The 26,707-nt window shown below is 46.8% G+C and overlaps 2 protein-coding genes across 2 annotated transcripts in view; one reads left to right on the top strand and one right to left on the bottom strand.

Annotated features, from left to right (window-relative positions):
• Positions 1-12,040, top strand: part of TPGS2 (tubulin polyglutamylase complex subunit 2) — a 24,431-nt gene extending 12,391 nt beyond the window's left edge. The window contains exons 3-7 of the mRNA XM_009331559.1: positions 2,581-2,668; positions 4,371-4,502; positions 6,163-6,276; positions 7,775-7,935; positions 9,949-12,040. Of these exons, the coding sequence (XP_009329834.1) occupies positions 2,581-2,668; positions 4,371-4,502; positions 6,163-6,276; positions 7,775-7,935; positions 9,949-10,176 (723 nt within the window). The 3' untranslated portion in view covers positions 10,177-12,040. The remainder of the gene's footprint in view (positions 1-2,580; positions 2,669-4,370; positions 4,503-6,162; positions 6,277-7,774; positions 7,936-9,948) is intronic.
• Positions 12,041-13,173: 1,133 nt separating this feature from the next.
• LOC103923266 (aquaporin-7-like) lies at positions 13,174-25,497 on the bottom strand. Its single transcript, XM_009331560.1, has 7 exons — positions 25,458-25,497; positions 22,401-22,509; positions 19,066-19,192; positions 16,705-16,842; positions 15,842-15,960; positions 14,218-14,435; positions 13,174-13,333 (listed from the first exon to the last, which is right to left on the bottom strand). The coding sequence occupies exons 2-7, from the start codon at positions 22,488-22,490 to the stop codon at positions 13,174-13,176; spliced, it is 852 nt and encodes a 283-aa protein (XP_009329835.1). The 5' UTR covers positions 22,491-22,509; positions 25,458-25,497.
• Between the last annotated feature and the right edge of the window lie 1,210 nt (positions 25,498-26,707).

A 26,707-nucleotide genomic window follows, 5' to 3' on the forward strand; every position in this document is an offset into this window, starting at 1 on the left:
AAAGCACTGTGCTAGTGACCATGCTGCTGAGGGGGCAAGTAAAGTGACCTGCCCTATCGCAAGCTGCAAAGCCATTTATATCTGGGACTCGTCTTTAGCAGTCTGTCGGCATAAATGGATATGCTTAGAAAATAAGTTAACACGCAGGAGTGAAGGTTGTGGGTGGGTTAGAGGGTCCTGCACAGCATATACACCACAGTTTAGGGGACAGGGACTTGTAACAACTCAAAGAAAGTGATTCTGAATAAGGCTTTAACAGGCAGAAGGGCTGCCCTGGTCCTAGGGGAGGAAGGGGATGTGGACAAGAGGAGGCCAGCACTTTCCCTTGCTTGTGCCGGTCACTGATAACCAGAGGCCAGTGTTGCAGCTGGATGCACAGCTGGCAGGTAGCTCCTGCTGGATAGATGCATTGAGGCAACATCAGGGCAGATAACTGGATACGCACAAGTTGCAGACATGGGGAAGAATCTGGTCAGCATCTCTTGAGATGTTCCAAATTCATGCCCCAAGTGAAGCAGAGCTACATGAACTGCATGTGCATGTTTCTTTTCCTTAGCTCCTGGTTACCAGAATATTCTTCCTTTATTTTATGAGACTTTGAACGTTACATTTTCTAGTAGCTGTAGGGAAGTAGTCCCAGCAGAGGCACAATGTTGGAAAGCTATTAACATCTGACTCTGCTGCTTTCTCCAAAACAATTCTGTAACTGCTCCAAAACCCACCGAGGCCTCTTGAGGCCAGGCTGTGAATACCCACCTGAATAACATCTTGATCTGCGGCAGTGTAAGCCTGTATGAGGCACAGCCCTACTGACCTATAAATGTTCTTAAAGTTGCTTAAAGTTCTTTTTTTGCTTTGAGTGTCAAACTCACTGCACAAAGAGCAGGCCGTGTCCAACAGCATGTCTTTAAAACTGGCTGAATGAAAGAAATACACCTTTTTTTAGAAAAGACTGAAAATCCCATCACAAAAGTACTTGACTTACCAGACATGCTATGTTGCAAATTTCATATTATTTGTCCATTTTCCCTGTAAAACATAGCTCCCAGAGTCCTGTGATTATAAACAAGTCTCAGATAATAGAATCATAGAACAGTTTGGGTTGGAAGGGACCTCTAAAGGTCATCTAGCCCAGCCATGGGCAGGGACATCTTCAGCTAAATCAGGTTGCTCAGAGCCCCGTCCAACCTGACCTTGAATGTTTGCAGGGATGGGGCATCCACCACCTCTCTGGGCAACCTGTGCCAGCATTTCACCACCCTCAGCGTAAAAAATTTTAACATTTTAAATAAGAAGTTGTCTAGCCTCCTGGTTTAATGACAAAACTTGACCCTCAGGAGGCTTATTTGTGTCTTTGTTACTGAGGAGATTTAAAGGCACATGGGACTGAAAAGGGAGAATGACCACAAGTTGCAACTTGGAGGTTCAGACTGCAATGAGGAAAACTTTTTCACAAGGAGAGTGGTGCAGCCCTTGGACAAGTCAATGCAGAGATTGTGGAACCCGCATCATCGGAGACTGCTCTGAGTTTTGGGGTCTGATTCTTTTGGAGTCTTGAGTTTGACGATGCTTGAAATGCGAACTCACTTTAATCTTTCTCGATCTGTTTTTTCTCTAAAACAATTACAAACAAAATTGCTTGTCTTCTTAAAACTGACAGGCTTCTGTACTGTTTCATTTTGTGTTCTTGACACATCAACAGGAATGGAGGGCCACTGGTCTGCAGCCAGTCCTGTCACCAGGAGCAGTGCCTGCAATTGCCTATAGCTCTTTGGGCTTCTTGTTGTTCTGAGGATTAAGCCTTTATCCTTTCTTCCTCATATTTGTTGCTTAGCTGAAGAGTCTAAGTAAAGAAAGGCTCCTTCCACAACCAGCATAGGTATAGGAGAAGGGTCCTGGTTCTTAGAAGCGCTCTCAGCAGGTCCCTGGAGTGCTTCTTTCACTGTTGTCTCAGAAGGAAGCAGGCTTAAGAGCCCCAGCCAGGTGCTGAAGGTTGGTGGGATGAAGCCAGACCAGCAGGTTTGTGAGACTGACTCTATGTTTGCACACATACATTTGTTAAGTGAAACGTCAAACCTGCTTGATTATGTGCAACTGTTGAGTCTATGCTCCTCTCACCTACTTGGAACTGAAATCCCTCAGAAGAGAGCCCTTGTGCTCATATACATGCTTTAGTGGAACAGGTAGGTTTAGTCTGATTTCACTTAAAGCAAAACTCTACTCTTGCAAGCCGTATATATGAAAAAGCCGATTGTTCTTATATATGTGATCTTGGAGCGGGTGTTAGTGTCAAAGGATGATATGTTATCTCAGTTGGGGGAGAATCCTGTAATAATCTTGTGATGAGTGACTGATCATTGTGAAATTTTTCCAAGTCATCTTTGTTAATACAGTAGCACAGACCCAAGAAATACGCAGTTTTCTCTCAAGGTTTTAGGATGAGGTATTTGAGCTGATTTGATTCATCTTGGAATTGAGCAAAACATTTAGTGGCAAATACTTCTGTACCAATATTCAGTTTTTCTTTGGGTTTGAGTCACGTTCTGCATTTTCCCATAACACTTTGACTGTGATTTGCAGAAAAACTCCTGCATATTGCCAGAGGATTTAAAGAACTTCTATCTGATGACCGATGGCTTCCAGATGACCTGGAGTGTGAAGACTGATGGTGAGTCCATATATTCCTCTTCACTGATACCCTCATTTCATTGTAGCCAGTCTTTCCTTTGCAGAATCTCTTTAATATCAAACTTACTTTCTGCACACTCAATACACATCTGTCAGCATCCTGCATTAGTCTGAGCAAAAGCACATGCACCAAGTCATTTTGAATGAAAAATTAGCACCATTCCTTAACTCACAAAAAAATGAAGTAGTTTGTTGCTGCTAGACAGCTTGATCAGTGACTACAGAAAACTGACCTCTGAATTAATAAGTGAGTGCAGTACTGCATGGGTTCATAGACTATTTTAGAGATGACCTGGTGAGGAAAAAAATATGACTGCATATCAGAGGTCCCTTCCTGATGCAACAGGGCAAAGCCTATTGCTTGCATGTGCTGGACTTCCACAGAAGAGATATATACACTGAACACTGGCTAGAAACCAAACAAGTCTTCATGACAGAAATACCATTCCATAATACACTGGCCATCTGTTGACACTCAGATTTAGGTATGTAGTTTAAATCTCCTACCTAGCCTTCCTCTGTAGTTCATGGAGAGAGAAGCAGCTTTAGCACATTATCCTATCATAAAGCAGTAAGAAGAGTCACCCTCTGATAATGACCCTTTCTCATTAAAAAGTTTATGTACATGCCAGAGCATGATTCTGCTTTCCACCAGCTAAAGCCCATTCACTGGAGTTATTTCTGGAGTCAGTGGTGGAAGTGAGAGCAGGACCGAGCTTTATTGTCCATCTTTGGCAAGAATCAGGTGGTTCATTCACTCTGCACTGGAGCCCTGCAACTATTATCCTGGCTCTTGTTGCCTTCAAGTGAGGCTGTCTAATTGGGCTGTGGACACTGCTCGCTTCTGGAGATGGGTGTCAAATACAGGGTTTTCTTCAGGAAGTGGAATTTCATTTCAGAGACAGTTGACATCAGGGCTCTAGCACCTGCACTGAGTCCCATCGTGTTTCATGTGGGATTTAGTGTGTTGCGAACTCTGAAGAGTCTTGTTTTCAGGGCACACATGTGCACAGAGACTAAAGCAGCTCACCTAACTGTATTGTTTGAAGAAGCACCCAGTAGTGCCTTCTGAGGCCCTTCACACTGGCACGTGGCTGAACAGGGTGCTTGTTGACTTGATGTCTGGTAACAGTACTAGTCCTCAGAAGGAGGAACAAGTGACAAGTCCTCAAGCATTCATTCAGGAACACCCACACATTGACACACTGATAAAATCCTGTCTTGGAGTGGGAAGCAAGAGGATGCACACTGAGCAGGTACATGGGATGGAAGAGGATGAGCTGCCCAATAAGCTGTGAATGGGTGGGGTGGTTTCTGGTAGGTAGGGCAGCAGCGAAGAAGAGAGTTTTGAGGAGGTGGCTGTAGCTAGCCAGGATTTTTAATAGCCAGTTTCACAGGACTGGGCTAACACCTGCAGCACAGGCTTAGCCAGCAGTGTAATTCTCATACCTGCACAGTTCTGAGATGGTGTCGCATCACCTGTAAGTGTGATTCTGTGTTTGAAAAAGCCTAATTTTTGCTCCTGTGGAGCCTGACTTGGTTAAGTGTCCAGGCCTGCTGGGTATATCCTTCTTTTCTTCCCCTCTGTGTTTTAGAAGAGATTGAGTTGATGTGTGGAGGAAAAGAAATACCTCCTATGCTTTCCTGACACTGGATGTGATTAATGATCAGTCTTACTGCAGATACCCCAATGCCCCTGGGCTCCATGGTGATTAATAGTGTTTCAAAGCTATGTCGGCTTGGGGGTTCCTCAATGTACACTCTGCCTAATGCACCAACTCTCGCTGACCTGGAAGATGACACAGACGAGGAAGGTAAGGTCCTGTTAACAGGCTAGAAAATGTGCTCTGTCTCATCCCTTTTGCTCTGTTAGGGTAATGTTAGGATATAGCACATGGATATAGCAACAGAAAAGGTCACTCCAAGTAGATGGGGTTTCCTTTATCTCCTGGGCCAGATCTACTACATGTCCTATTAGTCCCCTACAGCCTTGAGAGGTAGACCTGCATGCTGTGAATCTCATGGGGATTGCTAATGCTGCCTGCCGCTAGTATTATTTGCTTTTAGTAGCCTGGCAGCCCTGCTGTTCTGCCTTTTCCCTATTTAAATTTTTAACTGAGGCTTCCTCCAGTGATTCAGCTTCTAAAGTCTTTGTGTGCTTATGGTGTTACGTGAACAAAAGATAACAGTTTTTGTCTTGGTAGTGAAAAGACAGCTGGATATGCTCTTTGGAATTGGAAAAATAACTCTGGTAAATACATGTAAGTGTGAGGTGGCACTGGAAAATGTGTGCTTCCAGACTGCCTAAAAATGCTGGGCATCCTGCAGTTTGGAGAGAAAAAGAAGGAAAAAAGCCCACTCTTTTTCTCAGAGCTCTTACAGTCTAACAAGACTGGAAGAAGTAAGAAGATAAGAACAGAGCGAGGTGTCATGCTGACTCCTTAAAAAATTGCTATTTGATTTCAGTCTTATCTCTGAATCTCTATAGCTCTTGTAGCTTCTAAACGTGGCTGAAAGATTCTTTTTGCACATTCCAGCTTGGCTGCAGTCCTGATCTTCTAGCCATTGTAATGAAATGAGCCAAATTCTGCTACCATTTAGCCACTTAAACCTCCACTGATGCACTTAATAAGGTACACTGAGAAAAAGTTACATCCCCACCAGTGTTCTCATCCTGACTTTCATGGAAAGCTCTTCTGAAGAGTACAGCTCTCGTGTCCCCCTTCTTCCTCAGCAGTATTAGAATTCAAAATTATATTCTTCAAGAACTTGCAGCTACACGATCCCAAAATGGTCCTGTAGAAAGGCTCTGTAGTGGTTGTGGGTCAGAAGTCATGTATGAGTCAGAATGTGTGGCTGTTGAGAAGGATGCTTATGTCACACTGGAATGTATGAAGAAATGTGTATGTCTCCAAGGTCATCAAATTCTTCTGTCAAGAGAAAAAGAATTAACTGGTCTCCCTGTCCTCCTTAGAAAAAAAAGAAAGGAGGGCAGAAAAGAGATGGTGGATAAAACAGAAGTAATGGACTTCAATTGCAGCAAGGAAGATTCAGGATCCATGTGAGGAAAACTTCAAAGTGATAACGATGGATTTGGGCTGACTGCCTGAAGATTGTGGCATCTCCAACACTGGAGGACTTTAAGAAAAGATTAGACAAACACCTGTAAGGAGTAACATCTGTAAAGCTGATCTTGCTCTGTGCCAGGGAAGGACTAGAGGGCAGCTTGATGTCTTTTTTCAGCCATCAGATTTTGACTCTGTGGTTTGTTTTCCTACCAGAGATTAAAATTTTTCTCAGTTTTTTTTTAATACAGGGAACTTAATCCTTTCCAAGAATCCTTTCCAATATAATAGTTTGATTTAGTTCTTCCTCAGCTGATTTATTAATAAGTATCAAATAGATTGACTCTTTGCAGCTGAGTCACATTCAGTTTTCCAGACATGTTTCATGAAGATTTTTTTCTGTTTTCAGGTAATGGAGACAAACCAGAGAAGCCACACTTTGATTCTCGTAGTCTTATCTTTGAATTAGACCCATGCAATGGGAATGGCAAAGTTTGTCTTGTTTATAAGCACGCTAAACCAGGTAAGACTGAAAAGAGCAAAGTTAGCCATCTCTTGTTGTGGATTTTATCTGGAGGCCACACGCATAGAATCATCTTACATTTCTGATCTTCTTTGCAATTTGTAGGTGAACATCTACTGGGATGTCCTGTCTCCACTGAAGTCTGGGGCTAAACCTTACAGAGACTTAACTGGAGCTAACATTTGCCCTCCTTTTAATGTTTGAATCTGAGTTATAACTTATGATTTCTGCATACATAGCATACTTGTATACTGAAACAGGAAAGCATTCACGTATGACCTGCAGACAGTCACGCTGAAATAATGCAGAAGGCTAGAGCTCAGCCACTAACATATCTCTGGTTACTTGCATGTCTCGGAACAATTCCCTTACATTTTTATGAGAAACAGTGTAATGCTGCTTAGAAGCAAAGGATAGATGGTAAAAAAGGTCCTTAGCTGATTGAGACAGACTTAGACTGGTTCTTCCACCTTGTGCATAGATGCAGAGCCTCCAGGTGCTAACTAGGTCAAAATTAAGATGTGAAAGATGTGGGCTGAGCTGTTCCTCCTGACAGATACACAGAAAGCTGCTATCAGTCAGGGATTAGTGAAATACCCGAGTCACTTGTACAGTAGTTGTCATCTGACACAGTGCACAGGTCACTAGATGTATGTGTATACCTGTATGTTTGCTGTGCGGCAGTGTGCAGTTGTGATGTACCTATTCTGAAGAAAACACTTTGGTTGTTATCTTGTGTCTTTCATTGGGTGTGACTACAACTCCCAAGGCAGAAACTTCTTACTTGTCCTCTTGCCTTCCAGTCTTAGCGATTTTAGCACATGCTGTGGATAACCTGGGCAAGTGGAGGGAGCGTTGTTTACAGGTGTTGATGTCGGCACAGGGGGCAGACAGTGTGTTTAATTGACAATGATGTTCAGCATCTCAATTTCCCAAGTAAAATCACTTCTTTTTATGCTCCAAAGGATGTCACCACCAGAGAAATATTTGATCACTGTGGAAAGATTCTGCAAAATGTGTTTTTGTTGGCAGCATACACTCCCATGACTTCCAGACTCTGGACTCTATTCAGTAATCCAGATGACTGACAATTGAGTTAGTTGCTTTTTACTTTGTGGGGTAGATAAATGTTTGCCATAATTGTACTTTAAACTTACACTACAAAGTTGCTGATGTCAGAGCATGTTCCATGTAGAACATCAGTCCAGGTTGGGAAGGAACAGCATTACATCCATTTTATGGTGGAGAAAATTAATATAATGGCTATTGCACGAGTATTTTTAGTAAGGCTGGGAGCAGACCCAAGTCCTTTTCAGTCCCCATCCTCTCACCATTAAACAATATTGCCTCTGGATAATCATCTATGTTAGTTAGGAATGCTGTGTTTTAGAAGCTGCAGCCTTTCTGATAAGTATGTTGTGTCTCCCACCTGACAATGGCCAGGGGTTGATCTTACCACTGCAAAGCAACAGTATAATTTGTGTTTGTTTTGTTCTAGTTGTCTCCCCAGACACAGAGATATGGTTCCTGGACAGAGCTCTGTATTGGCATTTCCTCACCAAAACCTTCACAGCCTACTACCGCCTGCTCATTACCCATCTGGGTCTCCCACAGTGGCAGTACGCCTTCACCAGCTATGGGGTCAGTCCCCAGGCCAAGGTAGGACAGCAGGATCCAGCTCATCAGTATTTCGCACGAGTATAGACTGGAAAAACATCTTCCCACCTTTTGACAAGCAGTCTGTAGGCTCAAGTGGGCCTCCCTAGTGAGCCATGGAAGGGGCCATGAGTCTTTCCCCTATAGCATGTTAACAGTCATTTGTTTATGTTAGTGAATTCACTAACATTGTGTTAACCTTGCTTTTCTCACCCGAGTTGGGCTCTACCTTTGACCTCTAATAGCAGGTGGTGGAACCCCAATTAATTATTTGTTTTTATGGCTCTGAAGCCAACCTTCACTTCCCTGACTGCTGACAAGAGAGGAGATGTAAAGTCGTTCATCCCCACAGCTATGTAAGATTTGTCTAGGTCAGTTTTCTGGGCATAGCACCGAACAAAAGCCTACTGCTCTCTGGGTGGAGAGGAAGGTCCAGGTACACATTAGACAGAAGCCCAGACAAAGACTATGAGCTTCAGCCTTGTCAAGAATATTAATTCCTTTGTATCCTCCTCAGTCATGAAGGGATGCTTTGATAAAAGTGGTGCCCAAAAAGGGGGAATTTAAATGCCAACAGTCCTAGAAGTAGTTACAAGGAGAGCTTCAGGTACAGCCTCATGACCATTCCAGCCCCTTATTATTATTAAAATTGCTATTCTGCTCTGCCAGAACCCTGCTGTTAGAGGCTCCTGCCATTCCTCTGTGCTTGACTGGGCCTTCAGCCCTGTCAAACCCTGTTTCCACCCTGTAAGAGGTTGGGGAATGGATCTGACAATACTACCAAACACAGCACATAAGTCTGTGCAATGTCTGTGCATGTTGGCAAGGCCTGGCAGGTCTCAGTGAGTGTCCTGCACTTCACCCAGACAGGACAGCTGTCTTACCAGCATGACATTCCTTGGTCCTGCCTGAGCCCTGTGCGTGCATCAGAACTACTCACTAAAATCACTGCTGACTTCCCATCTATCAATGGCTGTGGAATTTGGCTCTTTGTATTTCTGGTGTCTTTCCTGTAATACTGTGCTTTACTTTATCAGTCAAGGCTGTGTACATGGTACTCTAGCATATGCCTGTGCTTTGCCTTTCCGTAACTTTCCTGCTAGAATATTTTATGTTCAGTATATTTACAAACCTTAGTGAAATCATTCATGTATTCCCTAATCATTTGCAGCCTCTGTTAGTTAAAATCCTCCTAGTGTGTTAACCATTACCATTTTTAAAGGTCTTCAGGGATGGTATATTAAAGCTGTTTTCCATTAAGCAGTACATGAATAGATTGCCACCTACATTTTGGTATTGATCTTTTGTTTATCTTGTTCAACACTTTGCTGATGGTTTCACTGGGATTTGTAATACCATAACCCCTGCAGTTTTATTTCCTGACTTCGTCAATGGAAAACTGATAGGAAAAACACTTAAGAGATGAGAACTGCAGGGCATAACGTTGTGGTGGCATCTGGGAACCAAAAAAAAACCTCACGGTCACTTCTAGATGTAAAATCAGGCCGAAAAGAAACAAACACAAAATCCTTTGTGTAAAGAGTTAAAAAGGTGCATTATTGTATGTGTGAAGAGAGGGGGGTAGGCTATATTTTGAGAAGTTCAACTAGTTTGGTTCCAATTTATAAGCACTTTTAAATTCCAAGGTTTTTTAATCTTTTCTGCTTCTCTGAATCTAAATAAACGTGGTTTAGTTTCATCCCCTCCCTTTGCTTTTCCTCCTGTGGTTTAAATCAGGAGTTGCTCCTGATAGGAGTTACACCACTGGAAAGGTAGTGTTAGGTTTGTGTCTGGTTCTCTTCTTCCCTGTCTGGAATGTGGGGCAGTTCCAGGACTGTAGCTGTAGCTGAGCTTTGTGTATCCTTATCACAAGGCACTCTGCGTGGTCCTGTAAACTGCAAACTGATAAGTAGTGTATGATTAAAATCAGGTCTCAGGGGTGAGGGGGAACAGGGTGGAAATGTCTAATTGCAGTTTGATTTTAACCTCTTCCTTCCCCACCATCCTGCCTTTCAGCAATGGTTTAACATGTATAAACCCATAACCATCAACACAGCTCTCCTCTCTGAAGAAGCTGATTCCTTTGTGAACAAGCTGGACCCTAATAAGGTATTTAAAAGCAAGAACAAAACTCCAGTGATCAAAAAGAAACCACCCTCCCAGCCAGCAGGCTCCCAAAAGAGTCACACGAGCATGACCTCCTCCAAGACATCCTCACTAGCTGGGAATTCTTCAAGGAAGTAAGACCCCCAGACCTGATCCCGGACGGCATTTGCAATAAGCTTTGATGTTCTCTGATGCAGAGTCTCAGTGGTTCAGACCAAGTTCCTTGTGCATGAATAGATGTGCCCATGGAAAACACATCGCAGCATTTGCATGAAATGTAGCCACGATGTACTTTTGACATGGCAGGGATGTAGTTCCTGGAGACTCTGAGAAAAAAACTCGAGACATTGATTTTATTCCCATCTGCTATTTGCAGCATGTACTTTTCAGAGGGCATGAAGAAGCCCTTGATGTCACTGCTCTATAGGGAAGCTTTTGTTCCTGTGCAACTACAGCAGTGAAATGAAAGCAAATGTAAGTCACTGTTACTTTAATAGACCCATGCTGAAATACAGCATATGAAGCTGTTATTTCTGCCATCTCCTTTGAAAGAAACCTGTCCTGACCTTGCATGCTATGGGAGCAGGCTGGAAAGCACTGAACAAAGAAATATCTTCTGCTTCAGACAGAATCAAACTCCGCACCTCCCTGTGCTCATTCCAACCTCTGCTCTGAGATTCATGGTAGAAAGGGACCTGGGGCTTCATGTGTCTGCATTGGCCTAGTCGCTTGCTCTACAGCCCAGACTGCTTTTTGGCCTTTGTGCCGTAGCTTTTTGGAGAGTGACATCTGTGTGATGCCCTTCCCAATAAGCCTGAAGGCAGCCAGAAGCTGCAAGATCCGTCATTGCCTCTGCTTTCTCCTCTTGTGGAAACTGCTGAGCCAGGGCAGGTCAGTGGTGTTAAGAATGAGTCCCATAAGCCAGGAGGACCCCTTGGTTTGTCACACAGTCATTTGCAAAGTTGACCATTCAAACAGCCTTTGTCACTTTTCAACTGGGCAGGATCTGACCAGGGGCCACTGAGATCCTACAGCCTTAGAAGCCCTTGATGCTGTTGTCTATACTGTAAGTTTTCAGGTTAGATCTGCACTTTAACCCATCCACTGCTGTTTTTCAGTTACGTCTGATTGTTTCCATTACTTTTCTTTGCTATTCTGTCTTCTTAGATGTTCTGGAAACACATGGTAGCAACCAACATATTTTGTGCCTAAGCAGGGAAATCAAAGTCACCATCTTCAAATAAGCATTGATTATTTAAACAGCATCATCTTTTATTTATGAAACAGTCACATAATTGCATAAGACAAACCTACCTCACAGGGATGTTGTGAGGCTTTCACGAGTATTTGTATGGCCTTCAGGAAGATGAAGCCACCCTGTAAGTGCTTAATAGTATTTTAATAAAGATTTTAATATTTTCCTCCAGAATGACTGGGTATTGGAAGATGCTTTTGGGAGCACGTGCACAAGGACGTATTGTAAGAGCAGGGTGCAGGCTGGATTGTTTCGCTTTTTTTTTTTTAATACAGTGGAGAATCTCTCACTGAGAAGTGATGGGTTACAGTGTCTTTTAGCTAATCCCATCTTGAGCTACTCTGAAGTTCCCAGTTTAGTCCACATAGACCAAAAGACTCAGCTGTGTGACACTTGTGTCCTGTGCTTACCGTTCAAAATCTCTGCAGCCATCAGCCCCAGCTCTGGCATGCGTTGCTGGCTTCCAGCACTGCCCAGGTCCCACCCTCAAGTGCGGTTGCTGCATTGCCTGGCAGCTGCTCTCTGTCACCCCCAAATGAGAGAAAATCCTCTAATGCTCTTCAGCTCTCTTAAGCTGATGTGCGTCTTGTGACTGGTGAAGATCTGCTGTAGCTGCTCTACTAATACAAGGTCAGCTCTAATGAGGGAGCAGAGGCGTCAGTACCTACCACCCCACCCCATGCCACAGTAATACATTAGTAATCCTTTTAATAGTGAGCTGTGAATGATCATTAAAGCCAGTAAATGCCATTTTCTGGAATTCTGTGCGGTAGTGATGTTCTGTCACTTCCTACTCTTGGAGATCCCTGTGTTGTGTTTCATGGTACCCAGCCCTGGGACTGCTGTCACGTGCTTGACATACGTACCATACTTGCTTAAGGACTTTCTAGAAAAGTTAAGACTGTTGTCACCCCCCTGGGAACAGGCAGCTTCTGATACTGTTTTACTTTTAAACCGATGATACCCCAAACTTGTAAGGCTGTTGCAGGCCCACTTCGTCATTCAGATGGAGGTGGCAGAATTCTTGCAGGAGCAGGGTAGCCTATTCCCACATTTCTCATGCATTCAGAGTGGAGAAAAGGGCTTTGGTTTTTTTTGTTTGAGCATTTAGGGATGCTGCCACAGAAGTTGTCTGAATCCTTTCATATGGTGGTAGTTAAAGTCTAGCCTGTAAGTAACACATATGGTTCCATGATGCCAACGTGTTTCAGCAATGCTGTGCCAGGATTCGGGAGACCCTGTAGTTTAGTTTACTAATATTTTGGTGCTTCCTGGATGTTCAGATCAAAAAGCAAAAACCAAAACCAAGCAAAAAAAAAAAATCAGGTTCGGGCTTCTATTTCAGGCTGTCCTTGCTCTTCTCTTCTCTGTGCTCTGCTAAACTAGTTGTTCGCTAGGGTGATAGATTAGCAAATGAAAGCAATCCTAGGCCCCTGATCTATCAGTGTAATATCTGCCTCTTACCAAAGAATATTCTAGATCAAAATTCCTTTAAGTTAATTAAGTTGTTTCTGCCACTGTTGGATCCTGTATTTTGATTTCTATAAACATACAGGTATCTGGAGTCTTGCAGCTCTGCTTTGCTTTTCTCCAGAATGTCATGATTTTTTTTTTTTTTTGTAGATTTTTACACAGGGAGATTGAGTAATTTCTTCAGGTCACAGACAGATCTAGCCCTACCCGGGTCTGCCCAGTGTCTCAAAGACGCAGTTTGTCTGGTTAAACAGAGTAGGTTATTGAAGACTAGTCCCTCATTTCTCCACCTTCAGGGTGGAGAAATGGTGTGCACATCCCCTTATCCACTTGGTTACCCTTTGGCTGTCAGTCCATACATCCACATAGGCTTTGCTGTCAGGCCCTTTCCTCAGAGCGTGTGGCCATCACAACGTAGAAGTCTCCACCGCTGGCTGTCCTTTCTCGTTTCCACTTTCCGGGACAGGTTGGTTATGAAAATCAATGAAGAGTTTGTGGATTAAAACACCAGCAAGACTTCCCAGAATCGGAGCTGTGAGTGGGACCCACCACCAGCAATGTCCAGCCCTAAAATGAAACACAGAAGAGGCAGCCGGTGAGCCAGAAGAACTGCTGCCCTGCCGCCGCATGGCACAGGGTGAGGTGAGCTGAGTCTGCTGGGGCAGGAGTGAGCAGAGGTGTCTAGTCCCATTTGACATACTGGGCCCTACAACTGGCTTAGACAAATTATCCACCAGGATGATTGCTGGAGGGAGGATCATTTTCCTCATCGGCCTGCAAAAGTGGCTCTGCACTGTCTGCAGGTTCTTGTTCTCCCACAGAAATGGTCTGTGTGATCCTGATGAGTGTGACTGTCAGACAGACAGACAGACACACACACACACACCTTTTCCTTCCCAGCTTCAAATAACATCTACACCTCCTCTACCAAGCTCTCAAAGAGATTTTCTGGAATTTTAATGAAAATGGGCAGCCGGGACAGGAGGGACTGCTAATGCCCTCTCTATGGGAAAAGCCATAGCATGGCACAATCTTACTAGATAGGGGAAGGCAGGGTTTCATCTCCAGATTCAGACATCTAAATTTAGGAGAGCTATTCAGCAATCCAGCTGTAAGTACCTGCTTTCAGGTGAGCTGAATTGTTCTCTGGCTCTCCAGTCACTGCAATAACCAGCTATATCTCTAGCTAACAGGTAGCCAATTTGGTGCCCATACTGATGTATCTGAATGTCAAGATGAATCCCATGCTGGAGAATTCGTGTATCCCAAATTTTGTGTACATAATGCACAGGGCTCGTCTATGCACAACTGTTGCTCTCCGAGAATGGAGAAAGCACTCTGCAGCGATACCATCACTTGGTTCAAAGAAAAAGGCTTCATGACCATTTTATCTTGGACTTATCTCCTCTCCTTGTGAGCTGAGCAGTGTAAAAGCAAAACAGGTCACTCACGTGAAGACGTCCATTCCCCAGCCAGCAATTGCCGTGAAGACCCTGGGGGGCAGGTCCCGAGAGGGGTTTATGGCATAGCCTGTGTTCATCCCCATCCCCAGGCCGATGCCCAGGACCAGGATACCCGTGAGCAGGGCCTGCGTGCCTTTCAGGGCTCCGTTGTTTTTCTCGTCATGGATGATCAGAATGCCCAGCATCAGCATCACTGTTGCCGTAAACTGCAGGAGCAGGAAAGGGGGAACAGGTCAGGAGAGAGAATGGGGAAGGCAAGGCAGAAGGATCCTGCTCAGCAGAGAGGAACAGACTTCCCAGAATGGAAGAGCAGGTGGGATTCATGGTCTGATCAAGTCAGGGAGGACCCCGATGTTATTCCCTCCTCACAGGTGGACTGAAGAAAAGTCCAGACTCATTTCCCAGCAAAAAAGTCTCCACCTCATCACCAGAAATGCTCTAGCACTGATATGAACTTCTCAGCACTGTCCTCTCCCTCCACCTTTGAAGTTAGGGACATGGGTTACTTTAAGTACATTTTGTCTAACAGAGGCAGAGCCATAACAAACTGCTAACGAGACAAATCTGATCCTCCCTAGAGGGAGTTATGTTTTATATAGCCTGTTGCATTAGCCCTTTCAGGACTAAAAGCAGATGATACCAGATTCTCATCTGGGAAACTGAATCTTCCGTCTGTGACAGTACGTAGCTGGCATTTGTAGATCTGCAGTGCCCAAGACGTCAGGAGCTGTGGTTTGAATAGAGGTGATGACTCCTGTCTCTTTCTGCTTCAGAAAATGCATCTGAAAAGCCTTGGACAAAGATGCCAGCAAAAGCAGAAACTCTGCAGCTCTTGGCAATGCACTGTCACTGTCATTTACTTTCTTGTGCAGCAAGGACACTGCGTGCTCCACAGGAGGCTGAGTGACCAGGTCCCCACCTGTAGGCTCTCCAGCTCTCACCGTCCTCCTCGTCATGCCCAGGCAAGAGTTTTGTCAGCTCAGAGACAAAAGCACAGGCTTCCTCAGATTTGAATTGGAAGTGAATCTTCCTTCTCCAGTGTCCCAGTGCTCCATGTCCCCTGAAGCATCCCCTTCCTATTTCTGGGCATCTCGACATTGTGTTGTATGCTGGGAATCAACTGTACACAGTCTAAATTGGACTGTTCAAACCCCAGAGGTTCAATCCAGACAGGCTGTGTTCATGTGAAGACAGTCCCGGGCCCTCTGTGCAGGTGAGGGGCAGCCAGCAGAGCTGCCTGGGAGAGTGGAGCAGGTGTAGGATCCAAAAAGGAGAAGAACAGTTCAGAGACCTGCCCAGAGCCCAAAGGAGATAGTTCCTGATATAGCTCAGCTTCTCACTTCCCATTGCTTGGGCTGCATGCAGGGAAGGTGTTTGGAGGGCACTAGGACCAAGCTGCAGAACGGCCTGCAGGCGTTAGCTTTTAGGCTTGCTCAGCCACCAAGGTGCCTTGGATCCTACCTGTGTGGCACCTGCCCGGATGGTAGGCTCCTTGGAGTAGAGGTTGTGATTGTGTCTGCACACATAGCACTGTGAGTCCCCTGTAGCAGACCTGCAGTAGCACCTGCTACCACCCACCTTCTCCTAGCACACCAGAGCAGTCCCCACTGACCTCTGTGAAGAAGCCCCCCAGCAAGGATACATAGGGAGCGGGGTAAGTGGAGAAGATAGATGCCGTGGCAGTTGGTCCCGTCACTGTAAAGTTCCCCTTGGTGTAGTCATACAGAGCATCTAGGAGAAATGGAAATTACAGGAGTTAGCACAGAGTTCACCCCACATGGCATGTACGCAAGTCCATCCATCGCAGCCAGCAAGGACACCAAGGGGAAGAGAAGCAATGGGAGATATGATGGAGGTGACACACCCCTCGCAGGGCATGATCTCACCAATATCTGTTACCTACAGACTTTGGTCTGCAGTTGCTTCCTTATGCCTACCAGCTCCATGTCCCTGCTTCAGGAGCCTGGGACAGGCTAGACGCTCTGGGTGCACTGGAGGCCTCCGTCCCTCTGCCCCTTGGAGACTGAAACATGCTGGAGCCAATGGGTGGTGTGTCCTCTGTTCACAACTCAAAACCACAGATGTCTGCTGTTCTGTTTTCTACAGACCAGCAGGGTCTCCCAGAGCTCCAGCTGTACCTAATGTGCGGTAGTCCATCTAACTCGAGCCTTTGCAGATCCTGGAAACAAAATGCTGACAAAATGCAGCTACTGGCCGTGAGTTAAGGACAAGTTTTGGCAGTGGGAATGCCCTGAGCAAAAGGAGCTGTGCTCTCCAGGAACTGCACATCCTTCCTAGATATATCTGCGCCTTGCTCTGGCCTTGAGTTATGAAGGTCTGTCCCACAAGCCAGGAGCTCGCCCTCCTCACCCAGACATCATACTGGGTACTGTAAAAGGAAATATTTTTGACAAACCGTGAGTTAAGACCAAAATGGTGCCCACAGGAACCCCTGTGATAAAGACACAACCATACCGTAGTAGAGGCCAAAGACAGTGGCTGGGGCCGTAAAGGAGCCCAGGAACTGGCCGATCAGATAAGCTGGGAGCTTTCTCCAAGGGAGGTTTCCTAAAATGCAGTGTGTGAGGGTGATGGCAGCATTCAGATGAGCTCCTGCAAAATCACAGCAAAAGAGAGTGGTCTTGACCCTGATGAGACTGTTTTGGAGCATGCCCCGGGCCCCACAGTAACCACCCAGACCTTGCTCCAGAACACCAAGACTCTCAGAGGGCAGGGTCTCCCTCCAGCACAGATTCAAAACTGACCCATTTTCCCTGGGCAGCTAAATGATTCAGAGCGGAGGGCTCCTAGCTTTAGTCCTCTAAAAATGAGAAAACCTCTGCTTTACTCTCTGTAAATCACAGGCTGCCTCAGTCATCTCACTTGTCAGAGACACCGCTCTTGGCATGGCATGAGTTTCCCTCTGTATGAGTTTCTCTCTATTCAACTTAAAGGGAGCCCAGAACTTAGACTCATCACCCACCTATTATATGGCTACAGGTAGATGAGGCAAATCTTAACCCAAACAATCGCAAGGCCTTCTGAAAACATCTGACAGGCAAGGAGGGCCTCATCCTGGCAGAGCTGAGCACCCCAGCTGATGGGATCTGCAGGCCCTTAGCACATCTGGCAGGCAAGGCATGAGACACCGGGGAAACAAACTGCAAAATTAACCACTGATGCCCCATATCTTCATGTCTGCAAAGCAAATCCTACACAGGGCTATCAGCAGGGATTCAGATTAGCTCTGATGTCACTGCATTGAGAAAGGGTTAGCAGGATGGTCAATCCTGGCCAGACCATGGTTGCTCCCACTATTGTGGAGCAGACCCTGTCCTTCCCTTGCAGAGTTTGTAATCTTGGACTGCCTTTCTGTACACCTTTTAGTACATGGCTTTCGTACAGTGCAAGACCAGTTCTCCCTGTTTTGAGGGGACACCTTCTGTGGAGGAGGTTGGTATCACAATGGTGCTTTTGGAGAAAGACTAAGTGGATCCAGGTTTGGTGCCCTCAGTGCAAACCACATTTGTTCTCCAGGCCTCATCTCCCCACGAGTCCAAAGGAAATATTTCCTTTTTCCTGCCTAGTAGGTGTAAACTTTGGGGGTTAGTAAATGCTCCAACCTTAGTGGCCTTTTCCTACTCCAGACTCAGAAAGGGGTAAGAGCCAGACACACGTCATCTCACCAAAGTACAGGACAGAGTGAAGTGAAAGTGCATGTACCACCTGCTACAGTCCCACAACCACAACTGAAATGGAGGGAGGCCCCTTTTTCTTCGATCCTCTGATCCTTTGCAGGCACGACCAGCCATTTCAGAGATCACAAGAAACATCTTGTGACACAAATGAAGCCAAATCACAATGCCAAGAAGCCCTGAAGCTGGCTCCAGAGCCAGCCTGTTGCTGGCTGAGCTGAGACCCTTCCTCCCACCTCCCAGTCCTCAGCAGATCAGCTCCATCTCAAATGTCACCTGGGACTGCGGGGACCTGCTTTCCTCAGCCCACTTTCCCCAGGATGTCTCCACCAGCTCCAAAAGGACAGGGAGACCAAGAGCTGACTGCTTGCATGGAAAAATTTTCCTTCCCAAGCCAGCGCCAGCCTTGGACATCTCTGCTCCAACAGTTCAAGAACAAGGACTTGCTTTAATTTCCTGCCCACTAGAGCCCTTAATCTCTTCTCTTGGTGCAAATGAATGCAGAAATTGCACAAGGCAAAGGTAATGCTCTGTCATGTGAGAGATACCACCCCATGGTCCTGAAACACCACCTCCTGAGTTCGCGTGGGGCGTGTGCGCATGGGTGTGGATGATAAGGAGAAAATTTGCATACCATTCCTTGTTGCAACATCAGCAGTAAGCTCTCCTTTACAATAAATTATTTACTTCCCCATGGGTCAGACTGCCAGCATGTTTTCAGAGCTCCTTGTCTCCTTGGGCCGTGATGGCATATCCCAAGCACCTAGCCAGTGCACTGCTGAAACCTGTCTCAGCTCAGGACACGCGTCTGGGGTCAGCATACTGTAGGTATGCTGTGCATGCCTTGTCCCCTGCTTCTGATGCTGCCGCGCCATCGCGACTCCTTGGCTTGACTTCAGACCTGCCTCCCCACTACAGACTTGGCTGTGATCGCTGGGTCACAAGGCTGACCCTGGTTATGGTCACCAGACCTCTCTGCTCTTCTTGCCTGGGCACCCTAGGACTGCCTTTTTTTCTGGTGAGGGCACTGCCCTGCCTTGCCATGCCATCACCCACCCCTCCGCAGCCCACTCCTGCTGCCTCCAACGCATGTGGCCTTCATAGGACATAGAGATGTTCTGTGCTCAAGTGTCCTGCTCACCAGAGATTCCTCCAGCTGCATGGATGCCCAGGGTAACACCAATGCCAAATCCCAAATTGATGCTCAGATGCTGCCCAAAGTCTCCTCTTCCTAATACCACTTGTGCCACGGAAGACAAGCCAAAGACCTAGTGCATGGGAAAAAAAAAGAGAGAAAGAAGTGTTAAAAGTAGTGTTATTGTTGTGGTGGACTGAGCTTCTTTGCTACTTTTTCTGCAATAATCTTCCAAAGACAGGAAGACTCTAAGGTGCCCATGGTCAGGAGATGAAGTGAGAATGACCCTCCTCTGCAAAAATTGAATGGATAACTGGATTATTCCTCACTGGTGACCATCACACCAAACCAGGCGCTCTGGTCTGGCTTGGATACAAGGGAGACAAACCCCAGACACCGCACCGAGGTCCCGGGCTCGACTGGGATCACTCACACAGCTGCGGTAAGGGCGTCTGCGCCTGAAGCCAGGGACATGAGGCAGGGGAGCATCACCACAGATTGCCCGGAGGCGGCACCCAAGCCGGATGGAAGGAGGGCCGGCAAATTCTTGTTGCCTTTCTTTTCCTGGTGTGCAATTTACTGACTAAAAATGTAGTTTGGGCAGCACATAGCTATTTGCCAAACTCAACTCTCATTTTGGTAACTTATTCTGGCAAAAAAACAAGGAGGGAAATTCTGGTTTGACTTTTCCTTTCAACACATATACTTTCAGTTTGAAAACAGCCAAAATTTCAATATTTTTTTTGTGACTAAAGGGGAACCGGGGAAAAAATTAAAAAGAAAAGTAAACACTCTCTGGCAGGAAAAGAGATATTCAAGAAATTGCTCTGACCTGAAAGTAAATTCTATTTCACTTTTTTAATGTGGTCAGAAGGTGGAAAAATCGGTTCTTTGCACAGCTCTTACACTGAAATCTGGAGAAGGACAAAGCTTCTCTTGAGGTCTCTGCCTCACAAACCACTTAGGGCTTGGAGAGTGTATCCTGTTCCTTGAACTGCACCGATGTTTATCCAGGGTGACATGTCCCTCCAAGACAAAGAAGTCAGTACATTGTCCAGCAACAGACTTCTGCTCTAGCCTGTGCTGTTTTGACTCAGATCTTTACTGGCTGCTCTGTCTGGATCCAAATTTTATCTCACGCGTCTGCTCTCCCTCTTCCCTTTCAGACATCACCAAAATTCCCTGTTCCCCAGAGACACTGTTCTTATCTCTCTCATATACACAGATCACAGTCTGTGCTCTGCACGGAGCTAAAACCTGCATGGTGTGAGCCCTTCTCTCAGTGAGCCTCAGCAAAAGCCCCAAAAAGCAGTGGCCAGGATGTCCCCCAGCATCTGCAATGCCCTTATAAAAACTTTGCCTACTCATCTCTGAGCTTTTCCAAAGCCACATCCCAGAGAAGCCAAATGCATAAAACACAGGTTTTGCATGCAGGTGCAGAGAGAGGGTTGCAGGGCAGGAGACGTGCCTGTTGTAGCTGAACAGCACTATCCTCAAAAAAACACAGGACAAGCCAGAGAATCTGTTTTTCAGCACAGATCCAAACCTCTGGTCTCTTCCTCTATTCTCACAGTCCCAAAATAGACTTTAGTTTTTCCTACGTCCCTGCTCCTTGTGCTGTTTACTCCCGCTGCATAGTTCCCTCCTTTATGAACGTTGCCTGTCCATTAAAGCAAGAGGCCCTGGCTGAGCGCTATCATCCAACTAACAGCCATCCAGGCATCCCAGAGATGCACCCAGCACATTCCCGGTTGCAGTAAGGGCCAGGGGGCTGCTGAGGAGTTGGATGCTGGATGCTACGTTCGGATGCTGGATGCTGTTCGCAGCCAGCCCTTGATGGGGGTCCGTGTGCAGTGTCCCTCCTCCTACTCTTCCCTTGTGAGGATCAGTGAGGGAAGAGCCAACATGAGCTGCAGGCTCCAAAATCTGCCTTGGACTATCAGAGTGCAGAGAAAAGTCTCCTCATGCCGCTTCCCAGAGACAGCCCTGGCAGGGCACCCCTGAACTTGACCTTTATCACCTGGAAATTTCCACAACCAAAACACAAAGAGAATGGAAAAGGAAAATGGTTTGGTCAGCTCCTGCTGAGGAGTCACAGATGTCTGTACTCTGACTTCCAGTGCATGCAAAACTATCTGTGTAGTAAGGAGTGAATTTCAAGGAGCTGGATGTGCAAAAAGATGTGATAAAAAGCAAGCATCCTTTGCCCATATGGTCGTTGCCCTTGAAAATAAGCACCTTTATCTGTACAGACAGCTGTGTCAAAAGGTCCACATGTTTACACAAATCTTATCTTCCTCCTGTGCAAATCTCCAAGTACGTGCTATTTGGATTATCCCCAGCCCTTCCATGCCAGCCTCTGTCCAGTCCAAAGCATCTCTCAGCCCAGCAGTGCTTGCAAGCTAAGTCCAGGTGTAGTAAGTTGGCACAGACAGCTACTGGACCTTTTCAGAGGGAGGATCTCGTTTTGCTATGTTGGTCCAACACACGGAGGCTCTGGTCCCGGTGGGCACCTCACCCCCATCAGGGATCAATTCTGACTGCAGAATCTTCCTCGCCCTCTCCCCAAACACCTCCGAAGCAGCCCAAGAACTCAAAACCTCTTTGCTTTTTCTGTGTGAAACAGATCCCTCAGGCAAGGGGGGAGTTTCTGTATGATTTGGATAAGCACTATTCATTTGCCACCATAAGAAAACCAAAAGTAAAACCCTGGCATGCTTTACACCTGGTAATTACATTTCCTAATGGTGGGTTGTGGCTCGGGAGAGTTTCACAGGCGTTCATTACCCTGACAACCCCAAGAGGAAGATGGATGAATGCTGTTTGCATTTCACAGAGGCTGGCTGTGGTAGGGGAGTCAGGGCCTGCTCCCCAAACCTGTGCAGGACTCCCCAGCCACACCATCACCTCTAGCACGGCAGGAAGAAAAGCCTCGATTCGCTGCATGGGATCTTTCAGGGGGGTTGGCACAAGTGTTGCGTTGACCCATCTGACCAGACACTGCTCTTTGGTTTCATTCCCCAACTCTTCCTCATTTTTCTCCTAGAAGAGAACTGAAACAGCGGCTTATCCCCACCCGCTTCACGCTCTCCCAGTGCCCACCTCCCCCCTTTGCATTGCTTTTTTCCTCCAGAAGGTTTTTGACAGATGGTCTACCTGATGGGAAGCTGTTGCCCCACCAGAGCAGAGGGGTGAGCAGTAGCAATCAGCTGGTGAGCAACCCTGAGGATGGGGTAGGAAACCACTGACCTTACAAATTGCTGCTGCAAATGCTTACCCACTCACCTGCCCTGCACACACACATGCACAGACACGCACATCTGGGCCTGTCTCCTGCTTACCATGAGGATGAACATCCCCAGCGCTTCTGCCAGCAGCTCCCTGATGGTGCCGCTACGAATCGTGAGCGCCTTCTGAATCTTCTCCAGCATTTTGCTTTCCAGCTCCAGCCTGCAGCCACGGGAGCTCCTGTTGTGCCAGCACACTTCATTTAAGTTACCCTTTGAAACCTGGCACCCTCCCTTCACCCCCAGACACCTCCATTCATTTGGTTAACGATGAACAAGCCAATAAAGTAGGAGCTAGCTTCAAAGTCTTCCCACACACACATGCCATCCTTTTAAAACTATATGGTAAGGATGCAATATTTCTGCTACCGGGGCATTGCAAACACTGTGCCTCTGCCCAGGAGCAGTCTATCTCCAGAGCGGTGGAGCTGTAAACAGCTCCTAAAGCCTGTCTTTGTCCGTAACTTTTTCCACAGGAGCTGAACAGAAATTTTGGCTCTGCTCTGCATTGTAACGCACTGGCTGGTGGTTTGGTGCCATTTTTTTTAACAGGTGGGATTAGGACCATTTGCCTGTGCTTTGCAGGACTATTTGGATGCCCAGCCTGCAGTGAGGATGCTCTGCCTGGAGCAGGTGTGCACCGCTGTCTGCAGCTGGGAAGAGCACAACGCCTTGAGCGTCGCTTCAGGTTGAATATTTGTTCTTGCTGAATGCACCTGTGTCGGCAGCTCCCATCACACTAGCGGAGAGCCTCCCTGCCACCCCCCGGGTCCGTCCTCTCTTGTGGGGCAAGCAGAGACCAGTCTCGGCAACGATCCCCAGAGACCTTCAAACTCATCTGGCTGCCAGAGCAGAGCCCTCACCGTCCTGATTCCTCCTCCATCTCCTGATTCCCTCTGCTTATCTCCCTGCTCATCAGGTGCTCTTACCTCTCCACTGTGAAAAGGTTTTAATAACTTTCCTTAATCACTGAAAAACTTAAACCCACTGAACACTCAAGAACTTTTTCTGCAAGCCTGGTCTGGTTCTTCGCTGGTTTTCTTTGCCTTCCTCTCAACCTGCTGCAGCTTCTCAGTGTGGCTCTGGAGGGGACACAGTGCACAGCTCTGGAGAGGTTACCAGCAGCTGCCCTGATGGGGACGCAGCACTCTGCTCGTGCTGCCCCTGGTGTTGTCTCCCTCTGCACTACTGCACTGCAAAAGTTCATGAGCTTTTCCTTCACCTACAGGACACTGAGCAGCTGTATGGAAGAACCAGGGAAGCCAATTCTCCTCTCTGCTCCATAGATTATTGTCTATCTTATGGCAGGGAAGGGTTTTATGGACTGGGGTAATCTCTCCTCCAGTGACAGATTAGCTATTGACCTCAGTGAACACCTGGCTAAATATGCAGTCATTTACTAGCCTGTCTCTGATACTAAGGATGATCTAATCATGACGGATGATAATTACGCTGCTGGCAAGGGGATTCCTACAGCATATTTCTAGATGGGAAGGTTATTTTTGTCCTATGAGTCTGTGAGCCATGCTGTGGCACAGAAAAAGTGGCCGATAAATCTTTCCAGGTCGCTTCATTCTCTGCTATGCAAATGTTTATTGGTGGAGCACAGAAACACGGGCCCTGGAGCACCAGATCAGGGTGGTGGCAAGAGCCTGGAGTTTGTTCTGGACGTGGTAATTTCCAGCTGACATGTAAAGCTGAGGTCTTGGCATCAGCGTGTGTTGGAGATCTCACAGCCTTACTCAGAGTGAGCGTGTCAGTATCCCCCACAACTGGACCTACAACTTCATTTTTCACTCCTAGATCTCAGGGAGCCTTCCAAGTGGATTCCTCCCCTGTGGGCAAACAAAAAAGCTGCCGTGTCTCTGAAAGGCTTTGTCTCCTGCATTCAAGCATTAACTATAAGCATCTCCATATTCTAATTTGTGCTGAAAAATGGACACACATTTTCTGGGAACACTGGACTCCCATGGACTTGCAGTCTTCTCAGAGAAAAAGGCAATCCCAGTTTGAAATAGAAATCTTTGGTTTGGTGATAATATTTGCAGCATAATCCCTGGTATTACCACCAAAGTCCCTAAAACTCCAGTATGCTTCTAGGATGGCATCATGGATCACTGGATGTGCCTCTTTCTGCTGCTTGTCCTTTTACACAGATCGTTCCACAAGATGGCACTGAGACATTAATTTCTCCCTTAAAACTGTTCAGATGGGTTCCTCTGTTGGCTGCTGAAAATGTGAGAACCCTTTAGTTTTAGGGTTCCTTCGGGCAGTTTTATACATTAAAGAAAGTTGATCTGCCAGTGTTCAAGGAGCGTAACAACAACAAAAACCAAAAAACTTTCTATGAGTCCTACAGGGCAAAGCACCACTGCTCTGACAGTACACAAAACCGAAATGTGTGAGCCTGCGCCTGTCACTCTCCACATTTATAATCAGCAGGGAAAATCAGGCAGCTCCAAAGGGCAGTTCATCCCCACCTAAAATAAACACCGAGGCCAGACCTATGAGTCATGATGGATGCTGGCAGTTTCTCTCCAGTGTCTGCACCGGGACGTGGAGTGACTGGCTCCAGCATGCACATCCACGTGGGGATATCTAGCGCCAGGTGAGCTGGACTGCCCTTCCTCCCTGCGACCAGATGTAGTGATCCTGAGCGAGCCCAAACAACCATGTGAGTCAACCAAGGGCTAGAGCACGAAGATCTGCCAGCTGTCCAACATGACCTGTTCATACTTGCATGGTTTCTCTTACCTGCAGGGCTGACGAGGATCTCTGGGATCACCATACACAGTCCCCTACTACCATAAAGCAGCCACACCACATCCCTTTCATGACCAGGCCAGTCTCCATTTTAGGGGTAAGTGCTTTTTGCCCCAATTCCTCCTGCTGGAAGCCTGTTACCAGAACTTGCTGCTCTGGAGATTAGAGACTTTCTTCTAATTTCCAGCCAAATTCTCGAAGCCATTTGTTCATGTGCCAGCATTACCACATCACAGTCATGAGTTAACTCATTTCTTACAGGTGCTATCCTGTAAAGTTTTCCTATAAGGTTTGTTAGGAGCACATTAGCTGCTTGCACTTAGCTTTGCACTGCCTCCTCATGTTTACCTTGACTTGCTCACAGGTTGAAACTTCACTCAACATTGACCCTACAAGGATCTTACGGTGTTTTCCACCACACATTAAGCAACTACCTGCTAAACCAAACCCATTTCTTCCTTAAGGCAGGTGCACTTTCAGCACGAGTAATAAAGGCCTCAGTTTGGAAAGGAAAATTCTGGCACAGTCAAGGCCCACTAACTGTGCTGGTGTTAATACCCATGGTACTGAAGGGCCAGGGGAACAATCCCCCTGGGTCCTGCTAGAGCAGCCCTGGGAACGATGAGCACACAGGGACTCCAGGGCAGTTGTGCTTCTGCAAGGAATAACTTCTCTCACTCAGTTTGACAGTGCATGTATTTCCTCTGCACCCAGGAGCTCATTTATCTCTTAATTGTGCTAATCAACAGCTGGAACGTCGCCACTCCATTAGCTTCAGCCCCGCTGGTGGAGCATTAACTTCTCCCCAGAGACTGAGAAAAGCATGAGCAGACAGCACAGCAGAGGAGCTGTGGATGAGGACAGCTTGCTCCTCCATCAGACCAAATGAACACGGCACCGAGACATCTCCAGCCCCTTTAGGAAGCAAAGCCAGACCAGAGAGACCAGTACAGCACTGGTATGACCTTAACTGTCCAGGACAGATCCCACTTGATGTACTCTAGAGCACCCACACCTGTGGTCTCACATCTAATGCTCATGGTCTATCTCCTCCTCTCCTTTACGGATGGCAGGCACTGAGCAAGTTGCAGACACCCCAGATAGTTGTCTCTCAGCAGATGGCTTTGCTCTCCATACTGTTACCGAACTCCCCATTCCCAGGACACCATCCTCCACAGCCTTTCAGCTCACCCTGCACACCATCGATCCTTTCCCTGAAGCTGTCCAAGGGCGCATCACCTGCACCTGCTCACTTCCAGTGAAACCAGGCTAGCTCTTACCGTGCCGGGCAGAAGTGGGAGCTGGAGGGACCGACGAAGGGATGTGGTGGCACAATGGTGGGATCCTGCTCCGGTCCGCAGCCCTCTGCTTCACTCCTCAGGGGCATGGTGCCTCCCCACCCCAGACTGCTAACACTCACTCAGCTGGAGGTAATCCATGAGGCGGTGGTGTCAGCAGGAGGGGAATTACATGGCTTTTGTTCGTCATTAGGGCAAGAGCAGGGCTGTCCAGGAAGGGGTCGCCTGGGGCGGCACTGGCCCCATTGTTGGGCAACAGAGCAGAGGGTGCCTGGGCTCCCCTGGCTGGGGACCCACCCA

The sequence above is a fragment of the Pygoscelis adeliae genome, unplaced genomic scaffold, assembly GCF_000699105.1.
Source record: "Pygoscelis adeliae isolate BGI_AS28 unplaced genomic scaffold, ASM69910v1 Scaffold68, whole genome shotgun sequence".
Classification (NCBI taxonomy): domain Eukaryota; kingdom Metazoa; phylum Chordata; class Aves; order Sphenisciformes; family Spheniscidae; genus Pygoscelis; species Pygoscelis adeliae.